This window comes from Callorhinus ursinus, unplaced genomic scaffold (genome assembly GCF_003265705.2).
Source record: "Callorhinus ursinus isolate GAN/ISIS: 27379988/994484 unplaced genomic scaffold, GSC_fseal_2.0 scaffold86, whole genome shotgun sequence".
NCBI lineage: Eukaryota > Metazoa > Chordata > Mammalia > Carnivora > Otariidae > Callorhinus > Callorhinus ursinus.
Window position 1 is genome coordinate 1,875,570 of NW_027397148.1, and position 19,523 is coordinate 1,895,092.

At 43.5% G+C, this 19,523-nt stretch overlaps 1 protein-coding gene across 2 annotated transcripts in view; it reads left to right on the plus strand.

Annotated features, from left to right (window-relative positions):
• The window catches only part of AFG3L2 (AFG3 like matrix AAA peptidase subunit 2), a 35,918-nt gene extending 16,758 nt beyond the window's left edge, over nucleotides 1-19,160 (plus strand). Inside the window, exons 8-14 of one of the 2 annotated variants that reach the window (XM_025865185.2) lie at nucleotides 3,641-3,748; nucleotides 3,847-3,972; nucleotides 6,148-6,258; nucleotides 8,878-8,993; nucleotides 12,231-12,431; nucleotides 14,521-14,715; nucleotides 18,325-19,160. In XM_025865185.2, coding sequence (XP_025720970.2) covers nucleotides 3,641-3,748; nucleotides 3,847-3,972; nucleotides 6,148-6,258; nucleotides 8,878-8,993; nucleotides 12,231-12,431; nucleotides 14,521-14,715; nucleotides 18,325-18,567 — 1,100 coding nt within the window. In that variant the 3' untranslated portion in view covers nucleotides 18,568-19,160. The remainder of the gene's footprint in view (nucleotides 1-3,640; nucleotides 3,749-3,846; nucleotides 3,973-6,147; nucleotides 6,259-8,877; nucleotides 8,994-12,230; nucleotides 12,432-14,520; nucleotides 14,716-18,324) is intronic. The other variant, XM_073888031.1, reaches the window with a different exon arrangement.
• The last annotated feature ends 363 nt before the right edge of the window (nucleotides 19,161-19,523 follow it).

Genomic DNA, 19,523 nt, shown 5'->3' on the forward strand with positions numbered 1-19,523 from the left:
CTCAAGAAACCATTTTCTTTGCTCATCCATAAGGAGCAGCTCCTCATCCATGAGGGTTTGATCATGAGATCACAGCCATTCAGTCACCTCTGCAGGTCCACTTCTAATGCTGGTTCTCTTGGTGTTCTTACCACATCTGCAGTTACCACCTCCACTGAAGTCCTGAACCCCTCAGAGTCATCCATGAGGATGGGAATCAACTTCTTCCAAACACCTGGCAGTGTTGGTATTTTGACCTCTTCCCATGCATCACAAATGTTCTTCATGGGGAGTCCTTCCTATGATCTCTGGCAGCTACAGCCCTGCGAAATGTATTTCTTGAAAAATAAGACTTAAAAGTCCAAATTACTCTTTGATGCATGCACTACAGAATGGCTGTTATGTTTGCAGGCACGAAACGTTAATCTCAACATCTTCATCAGAGCTCTTGGGTGGCCAGGCATTGTCTGTGATCAGTAATATTGGGAAGGGCATCTTTTTCTGAGCAGCTCTCTCCACCCTGGGCTTAAAATATTCAGTAGACCATGTTGTAAAAAGATATGCTGTCATCAGGCTTTGTTTTTCCATTTCTAGAGAACAGGCAGAGAGATTTAGCATAATTCTTTAGAATTTTCAGAATGGTAAATGAGCACTGGCTTCAATTTAAAGTCACCAGCTGCATTAGCAACAAACGAGAGAGTCAGCCTGTCCTTTGAAGCTTTGTAGGGAAGCATTGACTTCTCCTCTTTAGCTATGAAAGTCTTAGATGGCATCTTCTTCCAATACGAGGCAGTTTTATCTACGTCGAAAGGTGTTTAGTGTAGCCACTCTGAACTGTCTCAGCTAGACTTTCTGGATCACTTGTAGCTTCTACATCAGCACTTGCTTCTCCTCTTGCACTTTTATGTCAGCTTCTTTCCTTAAACCTCAGGAACCACCCTCTGGCAGCTTCCAGCTTTGCTTCTGCAGCTTCCTCACCTCTCTCAGCCTTCACAGAATTGAAGAGACTTACGGCCTGGCTCTGGATTAGGCTTTGGCTCAAGGGAACGTTGTTGCTGGTTTGATCTTCTGTCCAGACCACTCAAACTTTCTCTGTATCAGTAATAAAGCTGTTTTGCTTTCTTATCATTATGTATCCACTGGAGTAGCATTTTAATTTTCTTCAGAAACTTTCTCCCTTTGCATTCACTCCTTGGCTAACTGCTTGGCACAAGAGGCCTAGCTTTCAGTCTACAGTGTATCTCACCTTCCAATGTCCCTTCCTTACTGAACTTAATCATGTCTAGCTTTTGATTTAAAGTGAGAGACATGCGACTATTTCTTTCATTTAAACGCTTAGAGGTCTCTGTAGGGTTGTTAATTGGCCTAATGTCAATATCGTGTCTCAGGGAATAGGGATGCCCAAGGACAGGGAGAGAGACAGGGAACACTCGGTCACTGGAGCAGTCAGAACACACACAGTATTTATCAATTAAGTTCACTTATATGGGTGCAGTTTGTGGTGCCCTAAAACGAACACTATAATAACATTAAAGATTACTGATCACAGGTCACCACAACAAATACAATAATGAAAATGGGGTTGCCTGGGTGACTCAGTTGGTTAAGTGTCTGCCTTCAGCTCCTGGGTTCGAGCCCCAAGTCTGCTTCTCCCTCTGCTCCTCTTTCCCCCTTCCCCCCGCCGCCTATGCATGCTCTCTCTCTCAAATAAATAAATCTTAAAAAAAATAACAACAAAGCGGGTGCCTGGGTGGCTCAGTCAGTTAAGCATGTGCCTTCAGCTCAGGTCATGATTTCAGGTCCTGGGTTCGAACCCCGCATTGGGCTCCCTGCTCAGCAAGGAGTCTGCTTCTCCCTTTGCCTCTCCCCCTGGCTTGTGCTCTCTCTCTTGCTCGCTTGCTCTCTCTCTCAGATAAATCTTTTAAATAATAATGATAAAGAAAATGTTGAGGTATTGCAATTATAATGAAATGAAGTATTGCAATAATAATGAAAATGTTGAAGTATTGCGCCAAAATGTGATAGAGACACAAAGTGAGCAAATGCTGTTGGAAAAATGGCACTGATAGGTTTGCTTAACATAGGGTTGCCACAAACCTTCAGTTTGTAAAAAAACACGGTATGTATGGAGTGCAGTAAAGCAGAGCACAGTAAAACAAGGTCTGCCTATATCCAGATTAAGAAGGTAGAGCTCTTCCCTCACTCTGTGGTGGTCAGTCCATGTAGAGCCATATTTGTGGGGTACCAGTACCAAAGCTCTTTGGGGGCCAGGGTCCTGAGGGTGAAGGCTCTATAGCCAAGGCATTGACATTTGAGAAGTGGCAGATAGAACCAAGCAAGTTGAGCCTGGCTAAGAGGTTGGAGGTGGAGTTTGATACTTGTCATCAAATAATTCAGTGGGTTGTCCTGTGACCCAGGGAGGTTAGACACATTGTTTGCAAATTTAATCTCACTGATTTTATTTTTATTTTTTTAAGGATTTTATTTATTTTTGAGAGCCAGCAAGCTTGAGCTGGAGGAAGGACAGAGGGAGAGAATCTCAAGCAGACTTTGCACTGAGTGCAGAGCCCAATGTGGGGCTCCATCCCAGGACCCTGAGATCATGACCTGAGCTGAAATCAAGAGTCTGACGCTCAACGGACTGAGCCACCCAGGCTCCTCTAGTCTCACTGGTTTTAAAACATTTTAAAAATGAAGGCACCTGGGGGCGCCTGGGTGGCTCAGTCGGTTAAGTGTCTGCCTTCAGCTCGGGTCGTGGTCCTGGGGTCCTGGGATCAAACCCCGCCCTGGGCTCCCTGCTCAGTGGGGACTCAGCTTCTCCCTCTCCTTCCGCCCCTCCCCCCACTCATACACTCGCTCTTTCATGCGTGGTCTCTCTCTCAAGTCTTTAAAAAATTTTTTTTAGGTATTTAAGAAATGGACAACATATTCTCAATTTAGGGTTATATAAATTAAAATCTCTGGTATTTGTGTTGAGAAAAATGATGCTTGGGCTCCTGGGTGGCTCAGTCGTTGAGCGTCTGCCTTCGGCTCAGGTCATGATCTCAGGGTCCTGGGATCAAGCCCCACATCAGGCTCCCTGCTCAGCGGGAAGCCTGCTTCTCCCTGTCCCACTGCCCCTGCTTGTGTTCCCTCTCTCGCTGTCTCTCTTTCTGTTGAAAAATAAATAAAATCTTTTAAAAAAAAAAAAAAAAAGAGGGGCGCCTGGGTAGCTCAAGCGTTAATAAGCGTCTGCCTTCGGCTCAGGTCATGATCCCAGGGTCCTGGGATCGAGTCCTGCATCGGGCTCCCTGCTCCACAGGAAGCCTGCTTCTCCCTCTCCCACTCCCCCTGCTTGTGTTCCTGTTCTTGCTTTCTCTCTCTCTCTGATGAATAAATAAATAAAATCTTTAAAAAAAAAAAAATGATCCTTTAGGGGGGACGCCTGAGCGGCTCAGTCATTAAGTGCCTGCCTTCAGCTCAGGTCATGATTCCAGAGTCCTGGGATCGAGCCCCGCATCTGGGCTCCCTGCTCATCAGGAAGCCTGCTTCTCCCTCCCACTCCCTGTGCTTGTGTTCCCTCTCTTGCGGTCTCTCTCTCTCTCTCTCTAAAATAAAATTAAAATAAAATAAAAGCTTTATTAAAGCTTTAAGTCTTGCATTTTTGTTATTGTCTCTTTAGGTTTTAACACAACAACAAACGTCGTCATTTTGGCAGGCACCAATCGACCAGATATTCTAGATCCAGCACTGATGCGGCCAGGGCGCTTTGATAGGCAAATCTTTATTGGTGAGATGATCTTCATTGGGTTCAGTCCAGTTCTTTTGAGGAGAGATGTAACTGTTTCACCGTGATTTTTTTTCCCCCCTTAAAAATAATTTCTCAAGGACCACCTGACATAAAAGGAAGAGCCTCTATTTTCAAAGTTCATCTCAGACCACTAAAACTGGACAATGCCCTGGAAAAGGAGAAACTGGCAAGAAAACTTGCATCCTTGACTCCAGGGTTTTCAGGTGAGTGGAACAGAGCCTGCTATCTGTTAGAAGTCCTTTAGGTCAGTGACATTTGCCAGGTACCAGTTTACTTTTACCTCTCACCTTGGGGCTTCTTCAGTATATTTTTTTACCTTTTTATTGTAGGAAATTTCACACATCTACAGAAGTTAAGAAAATAGTATAATGAACCCCTCTGCATGCATCACCTAGCTTCAGGAACAATTACTAATTCATGTTGAACCTTCATATATACCCTACCCTCTTCCTCCTGCCTCTCAGTTATTTCTGTGTGGGTTTTAGTTGTTTTGTTAAGATTGATTTATTTGTTTGAGAGAGAGTACACATAAGCCCTTGGTTGAGTGGGCAGGGGGCAGGCAGAGGGAAGAGAGAATCTCAGGCAGACTCCCCAAAGAAAACAGAACCTGCCATGGGGCTGGATCTCATTGCCCTGAGATCGTGACCTGAGCTGAAATCAAGAGTCGGACACTCAACCAACTGAGCCACCCAGGTGCCTCGTGAGGTTTTTTTTAAACAAGTCTATTGAGACAAAATTCACATACCATAAAATTTATCTGTGAATTGTACAAGTGTACGATTCAGTGGTTTTCAGTATATTTACAGGGTTACACTGTAACTACTGTAGTCTAATTTTAGATCATTTTCATCACCCCAGAAGAATCCATTAGCAGCCACTCCCTCCACCCCTAGCCCTGGGCAACCCCTCACCTACTTTCTGTTTCTATAGATTTTCCTATTCTGGACATTTCATATAAAAAGAATTATGTAACGTGATCTTTTCTGCCTGGCTTCTTTCACTCAACATAGTGTTTTCAGAGTTCGCCCGTGTTGCAGAATGTGTCAGCACTTTATTCCTTTTTCCAGCTGGATAACGTTCCATTGTGTGGATAGACCGCATCTTCATTCATCATTTGGGTTTCCATCTTTTGGCTATTAGAGATAATGCTGCTATGAACGTCTGTGTATAGATTTTCATGTGGACATATGTTTCAATTCTCTGGTTATATACCTAGGAGTAGTGCTGCTGAATCACTTTTTGAAAAAGTGATTTTCCGAAGTGGCTGTGCCATTTTACATTCTCGCCAGCAGTGTATGTGGGTTCCAGTGTTCCACATTCTTGCCAATGCTTGTCATCGCCTGTCTTTGTGACTGTAGCCACCCTGGTGGTATCTCATGGTTTTGATTTGCATTTCTCTAATGACTAGTGATGTTGAGCATCTTTGCATATGCTTATTCCAAGAGTTTTTAAATGGAAAATGTGAGGCTTTCTTAAAAAGGAACATTTGGAAAGTCTAAGAGGATTATATATATAAGTGTATGGTTAGAAGAAGATAGGCATCTTAAATGTCCCAGGGTCCTAACTTTACTTGTTTTCTATCTTTGGACTTCGGAATTTATAACATTTCAGTGTTTATTGAGTACATACCTGTGTTATCGCTTATTTGAGTTACCATATATTTTATCTGAAAAGTGAATTTAAAGAGACTTATGGGGGTGCCTGGGTGGTTCAGTCGGTTAAGCACCTGCCTTTGGCTTAGGTCATGATCCTGGGGTCCTGGGATCGAGCCCCACGTCGGGCTTCCTGCTCAGTGGAGAGTCTGCTTCTCCCTCTTCAGCCCACCCCCTGACCCCTGGTCGTGCTCGCTCTCTTTCTCAGATAAATAGATAAATCAATCTTAAAAAAAAATAAAGAGACTTATGGATCTAGAAAGCATTTGGCAAGCTTCACATATTTAATTTTTGTTATTTAACTGAATGCACTGAGTTATTTTAATGCTTATGTTTTTCATTATATTTCAGCATGTTGCCTAATACCCGCATTAGTCACTCTCCCAGCAGAGCTCATAGAACTAAGTTAATTAATGGGCATTTTTAAAGACTGCCTTAGTTCATTGTTACATGAACCATATTGCCTATAAAGGTAGCTGCCCATAATTTATCTCCTTACTACTACTAATACTTGCATCTTAGTTCAAAGGGCCAGGATTGTACCAGGTTGCTACTGAATGCTAGAACAGCTTAGGGTTATCATGAATCAAACTGAATTATGTTACACTAAACCCTTATTCAGTCTACCTGCTGGTTGAGAAACTGTGGATATGGTCATCCATAATGTGTGACTAATCAGTTCGAGTATATTTGGTGGGTAAGCTGTTCTGTACATTCATTTTGTAGGAGCTGATGTTGCGAATGTCTGTAATGAAGCGGCTCTGATTGCTGCGAGACACCTTTCAGATTCCATAAATCAGAAACACTTCGAACAAGCTATCGAGCGAGTGATTGGTGGTAAGCAAACTGAATGTAACTCAAGTCAGAAGGTTGATGAAATGAGTTTGAGGCCATGGGTTTCTCTGTTTTGGCAAGATCTAGAAGCAAAGAAAAGTCTGTCCACCCAGCCTGGGGTTACCATGCACCTGCTGTGTTCCCTCAGTGCTGTGAGGGCGCCCCCCGACCCCCCTCAGCCATGGTCTTGGGGAGATGGATGCTGTTGATTTGGGTGAGTCTGAGACAGACAGCATCCCACACCGTGCCTCAGTCACATGGGCAGCAAGCAGCAAGGTGTCTTCCCCTGAATTATACCAGTCTAGTGTTTTGAAAATGCTCACAACCTTCCTGTTTCCAAAAATTGTATTGCATGAATTAAATGTGCTCTCTGCTTGGTAGAGGTGATGGATAAACAGCTGTTGTAACAACTGGTTAGCCAGGAAATGGTCACCCCACAAGCACAGTTGGGAAAATATATAACATGTTTTCCTTGTTTTCTAGGGAGCTTATAATTTAACACCCATAAAAAGGTAACTAGCAACTCCAGAACTTGGGCATTCAAAGAAGGGAAGGGTGCTGTGGTCAGGCAGGGCTCTACAGAAGAGGCAGGATTTAAACCAGGCTCAATTGAAAGAGGAGGTTGGTGTCCCAGTGGCCGGAACAGAAGGTGCTTGGTAGCAGTGTTAACACCCTGTGTTTCAGGGAGGGAAAGTAAACCAGTCAGATTCAAGTTCCTTTGGGAAATAAGGCAAAGCTGGAAATAATTGCTTAAGTCTAGATTTTAGAAAGCCTTGAATGTTAAGCTCAAGGGCTTTTTAAACTGTTAAACTGTGGCCAGTATTGAACGTGGGATTTTTCTTGAGTCATCGAGTAGCGTGATAATCAGTGATGAAGAAGACGGAAGCATCAGAAGGCAGAGAACCCTGTAGTCATTAATGTGAGATAGTGGATTTTAGCTTAAGTAGTCCCAGTGGTAATAGGCAAAAACAAAACCGGACAGCCTTACATGCCTTGGGAAGAACAGGGTGCTTCAAGAGGCAGCTGGCTGGGCAGAATTTGAGACGGGGCGAGCTATCCATGTGGAACTCTGCAGCACCACCGTGCCACAGGCTGTGGTTCCCGTGGTGTGGAGGTGGGTGAGAGGGCTCCGGGAGCCAGGCCCGCAAAGTGCATCGAGTTCAGACAAGGAATAGATGCCATTAAAGGAAACCCAGGAGGTTACCAGAGATAGAAGATAAGGGCAAAGACACGTTTATAAAGCACTTGTCAGCAGGATCAAGTGATGCTAGAGGCTAGTATAGCAATGTGTTTAACCTGGATTAGGTGTTACATCAATAACCCTTGAACAAATGAATAGACTACTTATTCTAGAAATTTGTTACTGAAAGGAAAAAAAATCTAAGATGATAGAGTTGTAAGTGGAATTAAAACAATTCACTGTAGAGGCAGGTGAAAGCTGCATGTCTGTGCCTTTTAGGTGAGGCAACAGTCAGTGCTCAGTGTGAAAGACGTCAGGGTGGCACATCCAGGAGGGGTCCTCGCTCTGAGGTACACAGACACTTACCTGCTCACAGCTCAGCTACTGTAAACCAGCTACGAGCAGTTGGTCTCTAGTAAGCATACTGGGAAAATGAAAACTTCCAGGGATCAAATGGGGGGAGGGGGGTCAGGATTCTTGTTTTCTCATATAAGCAAGAACTGCTCAACTCTTCTTACTAACTCACCCTCTGTAAATCTCCACCCTTCCAGCTCTGTTACTGTCTTGGGTTATGTCATTGGGAACATAGCACTCTTTTTTTTTTAAATCTTTCAGACTCATTAATACGTTACCATTTGAGAAATTCTCTCAGATGGGTTACCTTGAACACAACAAAACTCCTTTTGTCACAGTGTGACGAACTATGGAGTTCGTTTCTGTGGTACAAAGGGGCAAAGGAGGTTTAGTATCCACCTTGATCCAGGCCAGAGAAGACTTGTACTTGGACTAGGGGGTCCCCCAGCTGTGTAGTCAACACATGGGCCCAACACAGGGGCGTCTCTTGGATTTATTTTCTCAGGTCTACCCTGCTGCTAGCTCTTGGAACCCCCTGGGCCAGTTGATTAGTGTGCTGGGTGCTGTAGCATTGGCCTAGCCAACTCGCTGGCGAGGTATTTTCACATCTTCAAACAGCTCCGTTCCTCCTCTCTTGTATGCTTTCCATCAGGAACAGACAGCAGGCAGTTTCGTGCATGTTTGTTTACCCAGTGCTTGAGAATTCCAAGTACCTGGATTATAAAAAGGAGATCATTCCACATCTCTTTGTCTTTTCTGAATTTTATGTTTTAAATTGACCTAAGTGCTGAATTTTATTTTGTATTTCTGTTTCCCAAAACAAGATATATGGCTCAAAAGCGTGGGAGAGTTAGAGTTAGAGAGTTAGTAGACCTGGGGGTAATGAATGCATTTTGCAAGTAGCTGGGTATACTTTGGAGTTGGTCCTTAACTTTTAGTCTGACCGTGGTTGGGAATTTCCGAATTATAGGCAGCTTAGTCTCTAAGTCACCTTTTAGATAAGGCATGTGTAGATTGTATAACTGTCTTTTTATGTCAGTGCCACTGAGACAGTGGTTTTGATTTTAACTTGTTATTATTTTGTATAGGCTTAGAGAAAAAAACCCAGGTTCTGCAGCCCGAGGAGAAAAAGACTGTGGCTTACCATGAGGCAGGTCATGCAGTTGCCGGGTGGTATCTGGAACATGCAGACCCACTCTTAAAGGTAAAGCAGTTTGTGTTGAACAGTAGGCAAGCCAACTGATCCTGTGAGCAATTACTTAAGGAGAAAATTGCATTCCCACAAAGGACAGGTATATAAAATTTGGTCAAGACGTCTGGTAATGATGGTGGGATGAAAAGGTTTTGCAAACCCTCCTTCAAAGAAGTTACAAAGTTTGAAAAGAAAGCTGCTATTTAAAGGGACCGAACAGTGTCCAAAGCAGACCAAAGCTGGAGGAGAATTTTCCTTTTGAAAAGCAGTAGCTGCAATGGGTTAGAATTGGGAGTTCGTGGCTTCTTTGCCTGAGGGTTTTTTCTATGGCCACAGTGATGGAAAAGGCTGATCTATCATATTGAGGTGGCAGAGGAAAGAATTCGGGATTTGAAGAATATTGGAAATTTAACAGGAAAATCCTGGAAGCAAGAAAGCTACAGAGGAATGAGACCCAAGTCCAAGTAGAAATTCCTTGGCTCCCTGGCTGACCACTAAACTATGCCTGCACAGGAAGACCCCAGAGAGCCTGGCAAAAATAAAAAGAGACCAAAGGGAAATCTCCTGAAAGATGGGTGCATCAAGTGAGATTGGTAAATTTTTGCTTTTTCAGCTGAGTGCAGTCCCCAGACTGGTGCAGCACGAACAACAGGAAGCCGCAATCTGATGTGCAATGTCAGGGGACCACTGGAAATGGAGGGGGATCCCCTGAAGCAAGGGAACCACAGAGAAGATAACATTAAGTGTGCAGAAAACATCCTAGATAGGGGTGCCTGGCTGGCTCAGTCAGTAGAGGATACCGCTCTTCTTGACCTTGGGGTCATGAGTTCAGGCCCACGTTGGGGTAGGGTTTAAAAAATAAATAAATAACCACCCTAGATAATCTACAGAGAAGTCACTAAAACCAATAGGTGAAATTAGCAAGGTTACAGAATTCAGGATCCATATACAAAAATCAATTTATTTCTGTATATTAGCAATGAACAATTAGAAAATAAAATTTTAAAAATTCAATTTCATTTATAACAGCATCCAAAAACACGAAACATGTAGGGGTACATTTATTGAAATACTTGTAGGATCTGTACACTGAACGAAACAAGACCTAAATAAAAATAGAGATACAGGGACCCCTGGGTGGCTCAGTCAGGTAAGTGTCTGCCTTCAGCTCAGGTCATGATCCCAGGGTCCCGGGATCGAGTCCCGCATCAGGCTCCCTGCTCAGCGGGGAGTCTGCTTCTCCCTCTGCCCCTCCCCCTGCTCTCGTGCTCTAACTCTCTGTCTCTCTCTTAAAAAAAAAAAATAGAGATATACCGTGTCCCTGCAATTTTATGATCATCGTTCTCCCCAGATTCATGTATAGTTTCAGTGCAATCTCTGTGGTAAACATAGCCAGCTTGTTTTGTAGAAATTGATAAGCAGATCTAAAATTTGTATGGAAGTCAGGTCAACTAGGGAATAGCCAGAACGGTGAATTTCGAAGGGGTTACACTGCCAATTGTAGACCTTGTATATAGCTACAGTAATGAAGACTAGTACTGCAGAAGGGGCTAAACAGACCAGTGGGATGGAGTGGGGCCCGGAAATAGACCCTCACACGGAACCGATGAATTGATTTTCAACAGAGGTCCCAAAGTAATTCAAGGTAGGGAGAATTCTCTTACTAGCAAATGATTCTGGCAACTCAGTGTCATGGGGGAAAAAAGCCAACCTTAACTCTCAGATCATATGTAAAAAATTAATTTGAAATAGATTGTAAAAGCTAAAACACAGTAAACTTTTAGAGGAAAACATAGGTAAAAATCTTTGTAACCTTAGATAGGCAAAAATGTCTTAGTACACAAAAAGGATGAACCACAGAAGAAAAAGTTGATAAATGGGATCTCATCAGAACTGAAAATGTTTTGTCTTTGAAAGACACTGCTAAGAAAATGAAAAGCAAGCCACATATTTTGAAAAATCTTGCAGTATATATATGACAAAGGACTTGTATCTAGAATACGTTAAAAAAAAAAAAACTCAAAAATAAGCAACCCAGTGAAATCATGGGCAAAAGATCTGAAGGTATACAAGTGGACATTAAGCACATGAAGATAATTTCATTAGTCATCAGAAAGTACAAACACCACATACCCACTGGTGTGGTTGAAGTTAAAGTCAGTCCTAAGTGTTGGTGAATGTCATTCTAGCTGGAGCTCCCTTCCATTGATGATGGGAATGTGAAATGGTATAAGCATTTTGAAGAATAGTTTGGTAGTTTCTTATAAAGGTAAACAAATGCTTCCATACAGCCAAACAATCTCACTCATATAATCACCCAAGAGAAATAAAAATATGTCCACACAAAGACTTTTACTGCTTGATTCATAATAGCAGTAAACTGGAGACAATCCTGATGTCCCTCAAAAATGAAGTAGATGTTTGGTATGTTTATACAATGGAATGCTACCCAGCAGTAAAAATGAATGAACTATTAATACACATAGCAGTGTGGGTGAATCTCAGAAACGGTGAAAGAAACCAGACAAAGTACATACTGTATGAGTCCATTTATATGCAGTTCCAGAAATTGTGATTAAGTCCCTATGGATTGGTCACATCTCCAGCTGGGGCTGGAGTGAAGGGGGTTGGGGGGTCGGGTAGGTAAGACTGACCAGAAAGGGATACAAAAGAACTTTGCAGGACGAAGGAAAGATTTTCTATCTCTGTTGTGGTAGGAGGTTGTGTTTGTCAAAACTCATTGGACTTGTACACTTAACATGGTGTATTTACTGAATATAAACTATCCCTCGATAAAGTTGATTTTTTAAAAATTTAAGGAATTTACTCCATTGCAAAAAGCACTAGGAAAGAAAATGAAGACTGTTGAGCATCTAGGTCTGCCTTCCCTTTCATCCTGTAGAGGAGGATATGGCTGGGACTCCGTGAAGTTGAATGACAACTAGGCCATGTTTGAGCTGCCAGAAGGAGTCCTCACTTACCAGCTGTCCTTTCGTCAAGATTAAATAATTTCAAGTGTGTATCACAAAAAGACAAGAGATACTTTCTAGAACTCTTAAGGTGAAGTTATTCTAAGAGAAAATACTCCCTCTGAACAGTCAACTCCTGCTAGACCTCATCTTGCCAAGGCTGACGGGTTGCCCAGCTGCTATGCTTATGTTTCGGCGGCGAGCTTATCTTTGTATAGGTAAACCTCGTGGTCAGCATTTGGTGGCGGGATACTCAACATGTATGTTTTCTACTTGCCAGGTCTCTATCATCCCGCGGGGCAAAGGACTAGGTTATGCTCAGTATTTACCCAAAGAACAATACCTGTACACCAAAGAGCAGCTCTTGGATAGGATGTGCATGACCCTGGGTGGCCGGGTATCGGAAGAAATCTTCTTCGGGAGAATTACAACTGGCGCTCAAGACGACTTGAGGAAAGTAACTCAGAGTGCCTATGCTCAAGTGAGTATATGAAATGGAGGGTTTCTTCCTTGCTCTCTCACATTTGTACCAGAAATGGGCGTTTGTGATTGGCTCTGAAACAGCAGACTGGCTATTGTTGTGTTGTGTTTGACTGGCTTAGACTTTTCAGGCAAGAAGTAATTCCTAAAAGGAACTTTTTTTTTTTTTTTGATAGTACAGTATTTAAAGTTTACAGATTTCGGGGCACCTGGGTGGCTCAGTCATTAAGCATCTGCCTTCGGCTCAGGTCATGATCCCAGGGTCCTGGGATCGGGTCCCGCATCGGGCTCCCTGCTCGGCGGGAAGCCTGCTTCTCCCTCTCCCCCTCCCCCTGCTTGTGTTCCCTTTCTTGCTGTGTGTCTCTGTCAAATAAATAAAATCTTTTAAATAAAATAAAGTTTACAGGTTTCTCCTGCTATCTGAATTCCTATGAAACCGTTTGGAAGCTGAAATGGCTCAAAGCAAAGAAGCACTTATTGTTAATGGATATGGGAAAATTTCTGAAAGTTCCCAGACCCCAAAACTGACGTCTGGTAGACTGCTGTACCTTGGGACACATCTGTAATGGAGCCTGCAGTGCCACTCACTGCTCGGGGGTGTGGTGCCTCTGTACCAGCTTGCTGCAGAACACATGCGGGGTGCTCTTTTCACCTCTTTTCATAAAAAAAGTCCTTTTTCAGTTTCTTTTCGGTTAGCGAAAGCACGTACTGCCGTAGGTCTTTCATAAAAGCAAAGTGACACAAGATGAAAGGCAGGGGATACCTAATATTACTAAGAGTCTGTAAAGTGGGTATGCAGAGTTTAAAGTTCTGTTAGAAGCCTCTGTGATCCCATAGTGCAACACTGCCTGTACTCTGGGCTGTCCCTAAGAGCATCCCTTCTTGGTCCCCTCCCTTCCTGATGGACCAGCCACTCTCCTGACTTGTTACTGTCATACCCACATTTTCCTTGTTTATCCCTGGTGCATGCATCCCCAAAATAGAGTTTTGCTGTCTCGGAACTTCATCTAAATGACTTTCTCTGAAAACTCGTATAACGCATATGTCAGCTCTTCTTCTGGTCTGTCACCTTTTCCAGTCTTTTTTATTTATTTGTTTATTTTTATTTTTTTATTTTAAAGATTTTATTTATTTGAGGGAGTGAGCGAGAGAGCACGAGTGGTGGGGGGTGCAGAGGGTGAGGGAGAAGCAGACTGGCCGCTGAGCAGGGAGCCTGATGTGGGGCTTGATCCCAGGACCCTGAGATCATGACCTGAGCTGAAAGCAGACACTTAACGACTGAGCCACCCAGGCGCCCCTTAAAAAAGAAAAAAAAATCTTTAAAAAAGACTTGAGGGGTGCCTAGGTGGCTCAGTCTGTGGAGCATCTGCCTTCAGCTCAGGGCAGGATCTTAGGGTCCTGGGTTTGCACCCCACGTCAGCCTCCCTGCTCAGGGGTGAGTCTGCTTCTCCCTCTCCCTCTCCCGCCCCGATCTCTCCCTCAAATAAATAAAATCTTTTTAAAAAAACAAAAAAACAAACATAGCTTCCTGCTTTCTGAGTTCTCTTGGCTCTGTTCCTGCTCCTCACTTCATCTGGGCCTTCTCTTTTCTAGTCAATTTGGATTTTACTTCCAGAAACTTCTTAGTGTGGGGCTTTTTAGTTTTGGGGGCTCATAGGGTCTAGTCTAGACCCCGTAGCTTGAGGGAACAGGAAAATGCAAACTCCCTTCCAGGTTGGCACACTGCCCTTTCCAGGAAGAGCCTGGAGGGCATGGGTTTTAACCTCTTCGGTCTGTCAGATCCTTCTTGCCTCTCTACTTCCCCTCGAGCAGGGAGAAGTATCTTGCAGGTCTCATAGATGTTGTCCATGGGCTTCTTGTCTTGTGTCCCTAATTGAGCAGTTTAAAATACTATCCATTGCTGCACTGTCTACATAGAACACCCTTGTCCACTCAGCCAACCCAAGGCTGCCATGTAGATTTCGCCAGGTTAGAGTACTAGTACAGTGAGATGTGTGGAGTTAATGCCATTATAAAGACTTCCTGCCATTTTTTTAAGTCAGCCTGTCAGCAAAACCAATGCCCACTACTAATCATGTATTCTTTTTCAGATTGTTCAGTTCGGCATGAATGAAAAGGTTGGGCAAATCTCCTTTGATCTCCCACGTCAGGGTGATATGGTTTTAGAGAAGCCCTACAGCGAAGCCACCGCAAGACTGATAGATGATGAAGTACGAATACTTATTAATGATGCTTATAAAAGAACAGTGGCTCTCCTCACAGAGAAGAAAGCTGATGTGGAGAAGGTAGGTGCCAGGCGTATGAATAATTCTCTACATGGTTTTGCCAAAAAAAAAAAAAGAAAAAGGTTAAAGTGATGGATTGACTGCGTTGGTTTATAGACATGAGCATTTCCTGTAGCGGGCTCACTCATTCTGATTCTGTGTCCGCTCTGTCTCTGAGGAGGTGGGAGTGCAGTAGTGAGCAAAAGTAGGACACAGCCCTGGCTCTTGTGGCTGTTAGCAGTGTGAGTGCAGGATTAATGGAATCTGCAAATAACCACAAAATACGCAACTGAGGCATCCCTCCCCCCTTCCGTGTGTTTTACCCGTACTCCTCAGTAAGGAGCACAGTGGACCAACGGATTTACCGATGTCTTTCGCCTCTGGCATAAACAGGTAGTGATGAAAGTGCAAATAAAAGCTAGCCCATGTGAAATTGGCACATGAAAATTACCTTTGGCTTAATTATGAGCTTTGCGAATAAACATGCTCTGTGTTTTCTGTCCTACTTCATATGATAGCACCTACCAAAGGAAGGGTTTCCTTCTGAATTCAGTGGATTTCTCACATCCAGTAAACTCTTATTAATTATTCAGAATCCATGCAACCAAAATTAGAATTTTTTGTTCTTTGAACATTCCACACTCCTAAAGCACAAATGAGAGAGCCTTTTAGGAGGGATTGACACGGATAAAAGAATATTCCAAGATGTGCTGTTCCATCAGTAAGGCAATCCAGAAGCATCTGTGATGTCTTTTCACAAAAGTGCCCAATGCGGGTGGAGAGACCTGGTGCCCTGCACACAGGAACTCTAAGAAAGGAAGATCAGAGTGGTCAGCGAAGGCCTCGTTATAGAAGATAGAACTTAGATTTTATGTAGAAGGGTAGTCATGTTACAGTGAATGAGTTGGGGGGCGGGGGGAGCAGAGGGTGGTGTGGAGGCCTGGTGAGCAGGAGGTGTGTGGGGAGCAGGGCAGGGTTGAGCAGATAGTTGGGGGGAGGGAACTGCAGTACCCAGGTTCTCAAAAGCTAGCTAGGAAGTTTAGAAACACAGTTTTAGAAATAAGAGTGACCTTCAAAATGATCTGATCCAGCCCTTTGTTTTATAGCAAGGAGTCCTTAAAGAGTGTTGAAATGATGAAGTTCATCATTTGCGGGAGTGTGGCAGCCCGGGGAGTGGCAGAGACTGGCTCAGGGGCTGGTGCGGGTCGCTCAGTCTGACACAGTGCTGGGGCTAGCACTGGAAGTAGGGCAAAGGCAGATCTGAAAAAACTGAGATTTATTGGTTAAATGCATGGGGTGAACGAGAAGAAAGCCCTTGAGATGATGACTCCTGGTGGCCAACACAGAGGGTGGGGGTCAGTCTTGAACCCAAGAGAATGCGGGCAGTGGGCATTTGCGAATGAAATGTGGACAGCAGGTCCAGGCCGGAGATAGGATCTGTTGGTGGTCCCCCCATAGCCCGATGTAGAAAAGACGGATCTGAGCCATGGAAGACCGTGGAGGAGCTCACTCGAGACCCCTGGCTGCAGGAGGACAGTGTGCATTCATGGATCCAAGAGGAACCTTCCACGTGCACACCACAGATGCCAAACAGGTCCAGGGAGTTTGACCCAGTTATCTAGCCTTCTGCACATACAGTGCCTATACTGACAGTGGTAACAAAGACGTGTGTGGGAAAGGGAAATTGATTCAATGGAGTGAGGATCTGGAAACACTGCAGAGTCCTGAAGTACTGTTTGGCCCATTTGAGAAAATTAAATCTGTAAAGAGTAATGTTGAGCCAGCCAGGAGATGGGGAGCCATCAAGAGGAGAGGTGGCTGGAGACTTTGCTGCTAGGACTAGTGTCCTCCAAGTTCTGGGCCTCAGTTGACTCCTCTGCTGGACAGGATAGTACATAAGGGCTAAGCTTTAGGAGAATAAGAGTAACCTGCTAGGATCCACCTATCATCCACCCGGTGTACCGGCTACCGCTTAAGATGCATGAACTTCTCTAAAGTTCCTTGCAGCCTTAGGAGGTGGAAACACTGTCATCCCATCTTACAAAAGAAGAAACTAGTACCGGGAGAGGTTAAGTAACTTTGCTTAAGGTCTGTACTGTACTGTTGAATGTGGCTAGTCCCAAGTGAAAGTGTGCTCTGAGCACACTGGGTTTTAAAGACTTGCTATGAAAAAAGGAAGGTAAAATATCTCAGTAATTGTTTATATCATTACATGTTAGAACGATACTGTGGGGGTACCTGGGTGGTTCAGTCAGTTGAGTGTCCGACTCTTAATTTCAGCTTAGGTAATGATTGCAGGGTCATGAGATCGGGCCCCACATTGAGCTCTGCACTCAAGAGTCTGCTTGAGATTCTCTCTCTCCTCTCTCTCTGCCTCTCCCCCCTCTTCTCACTCTCTAAAATAAATAAATCTTTGTGAAAAATGATACTGCATTTGATAATATTGGGTTAAATAAAACATATTATTGCAACGTAAGTGTAAATAGGCAAATTGAGAGTTAATGGTGGTCTAAGAAGACAACCTGGTTATGTTTTTAAGAGTTTTTATCTCTTAGAAATAGAGACAAAAATATATATGGATAAAATATGACAGCTGGGATTTTCTTCAGAGTAATCTACGGAGTAGATGAGACAAAAATGGCTCTAACTTGAGGACTGTTGATAGTGGCTATATGGGGATCCGTTATCCATTTTCTGCTTTTGTGCATATATGCAATAGTCCATGATAAGGTTTCTAAAAACTGATAAAACAAAATAAAATTGATTTATTTTTTGGTATCTTTAAAAACGGCATCTAGTGTAAAAGTGCAGATAAGTTAAATTTCTAAGTAGGGAGTTACCTTAGAAACTAAATCTATTTTATGAGATCAGTTGATATTTTAACCCACTTTGCTGTCTTTGTAATGGTCAGATGCTCTAATGGCCATTGTCCTCCACCCTGACACCCCCACTCACCTCCACACACATAGTTGGTCAGGTGTCCCTTTCCCAGTGTCCTGTTAAGATGTGTTCTGTCAAATTTCTGGTTCAAGCATAGAAATGACTAGAACTTCAAGATACATGTTTTCATGTAAACCTTCCTGGCTTCCTTTTGTATCTCTGCCCTTGTCTTTATTTTTTCAACTAACTTTTTTTAAATTTCTTGCTTACCTCTTTCTCTCCTTTCCCCTACCTTGCTCTCCTAGCCACTTTTCTGAGTTTGTAGTGTATCCTTCCAGAACTTCTTTATGTACATGTAAGCACATAAAAAGATATATATTCCTTTCCTTTTAAAGGCAAATGTAGCATACCATAAAGGGTGTGCATCTTGCTTTTCTCACTGAGTATCTTTCTCCAAGATGTATATAGAACAGAGTCTTCATTACAGGTGCATAATTGTTCATTGTGTGAATGTATCCAAATCTATTTAGCCCCTCCCTTACTGGTGGACATTTGTTTTTTCAAATATTTTGTTTATTTTACTCTAAAATCCTGGGACCTTGTCTGTATCTTTTCAGTGGTCTTAAATCCTATTTTGGAGTGGGATTAGCTATAAATAAAAAAAATTTTTTTTTGTTTTTTTTTGCGAAGTCTTTGCGTGCGAAGACTTTGCTAAGAAATTGTGTTTAATGGAAATTGTTCATATTTCAGGTTGCTCTTCTATTGTTAGAAAAAGAAGTGTTAGATAAGAATGATATGGTTGAACTTTTGGGCCCCAGGCCATTTGCGGAAAAATCTACCTATGAAGAATTCGTGGAAGGCACTGGCAGCTTGGACGAGGACACTTCGCTTCCAGAGGGCCTTAAGGACTGGAACAAAGAACGGGAGAAGGAGAAAGAGGCGCTCCGGGATGAGAAAATCACCAGCCAGCTCCGAGAAGGGAGACCATTTTAGCTTGTGCCTTTGTCAAGGTCGACTCTGGCTTTCTCAGAGGAATAAGGACACTGCAGGGTTGATCATAACCATCTGCTGACCTGGTTGAGATGGTGGGAAGAGGAGTCCTTAGTCCTCAGCCTCTGAAGTCACAGCCTGGGTGGCAGGGTGACTTTCTGAAGGCCCAGGAGAATGTGTCCCCGAGCCCGCCAGGCTCTCAGCGGCCGGGAGCACGGAGAGGGCACCCAGCGCCGCTCCCTCCACCATCCATGGTGCCAGCCGATGTGTGTTGGGGACCGACCGACCATCCGTGGAGGCTTGGCGGTGTGGAAGAGGTGTGTTGTTCTCTTCCCATCCCCCACTCTTCATTCCTGCTTCCCTTCAGAGTTTCCCTCTGTGGATGAGCTGTGAAATTACATTGGAGTCCTGATAAGAATATTTTAATTTGACTTAATACTTTAAAGATTGAATCCAGATCACATGTTGCTGTTTTAATGGAATGGTTTTCTACAGAGAGCTACAACATATCTACAGATATGAATGTATTATGTAAATACGGCTTCTTTACATCAAAAATAAAGTGTACTGTACTTTTCTCCTTCTGAACTCAACAATGGGTCACTGTTTCATGCTTGGGGTATTTTCTTTTAGAAAACGTAATGGAAAGGAATTAAGTGTTCTAACTTTGGAGAGAGGAATCCTTTAAAACCTCACTCCTGCTGGTTCTTATACCAGCTCCCACAAGAGGCTTGGTAGCTTCTAGAGTCGTACATTCTAGAATGATGAGCTCTGGATATGAAGTACATTGATACGAAGTCAGTGCAAGAATCTGATGATGGCATCAGTTTACATCCTCACTAGGCTGGTCGTGACGTTGGTCCTGGCATCTGGGTCTAGAAGTCAGTGTGTGATCATAGCAGGTCCGGCAGGCTGTCCCAAACCATCACATTGGATCTCAGTTATTTCAGCTTGCCTTG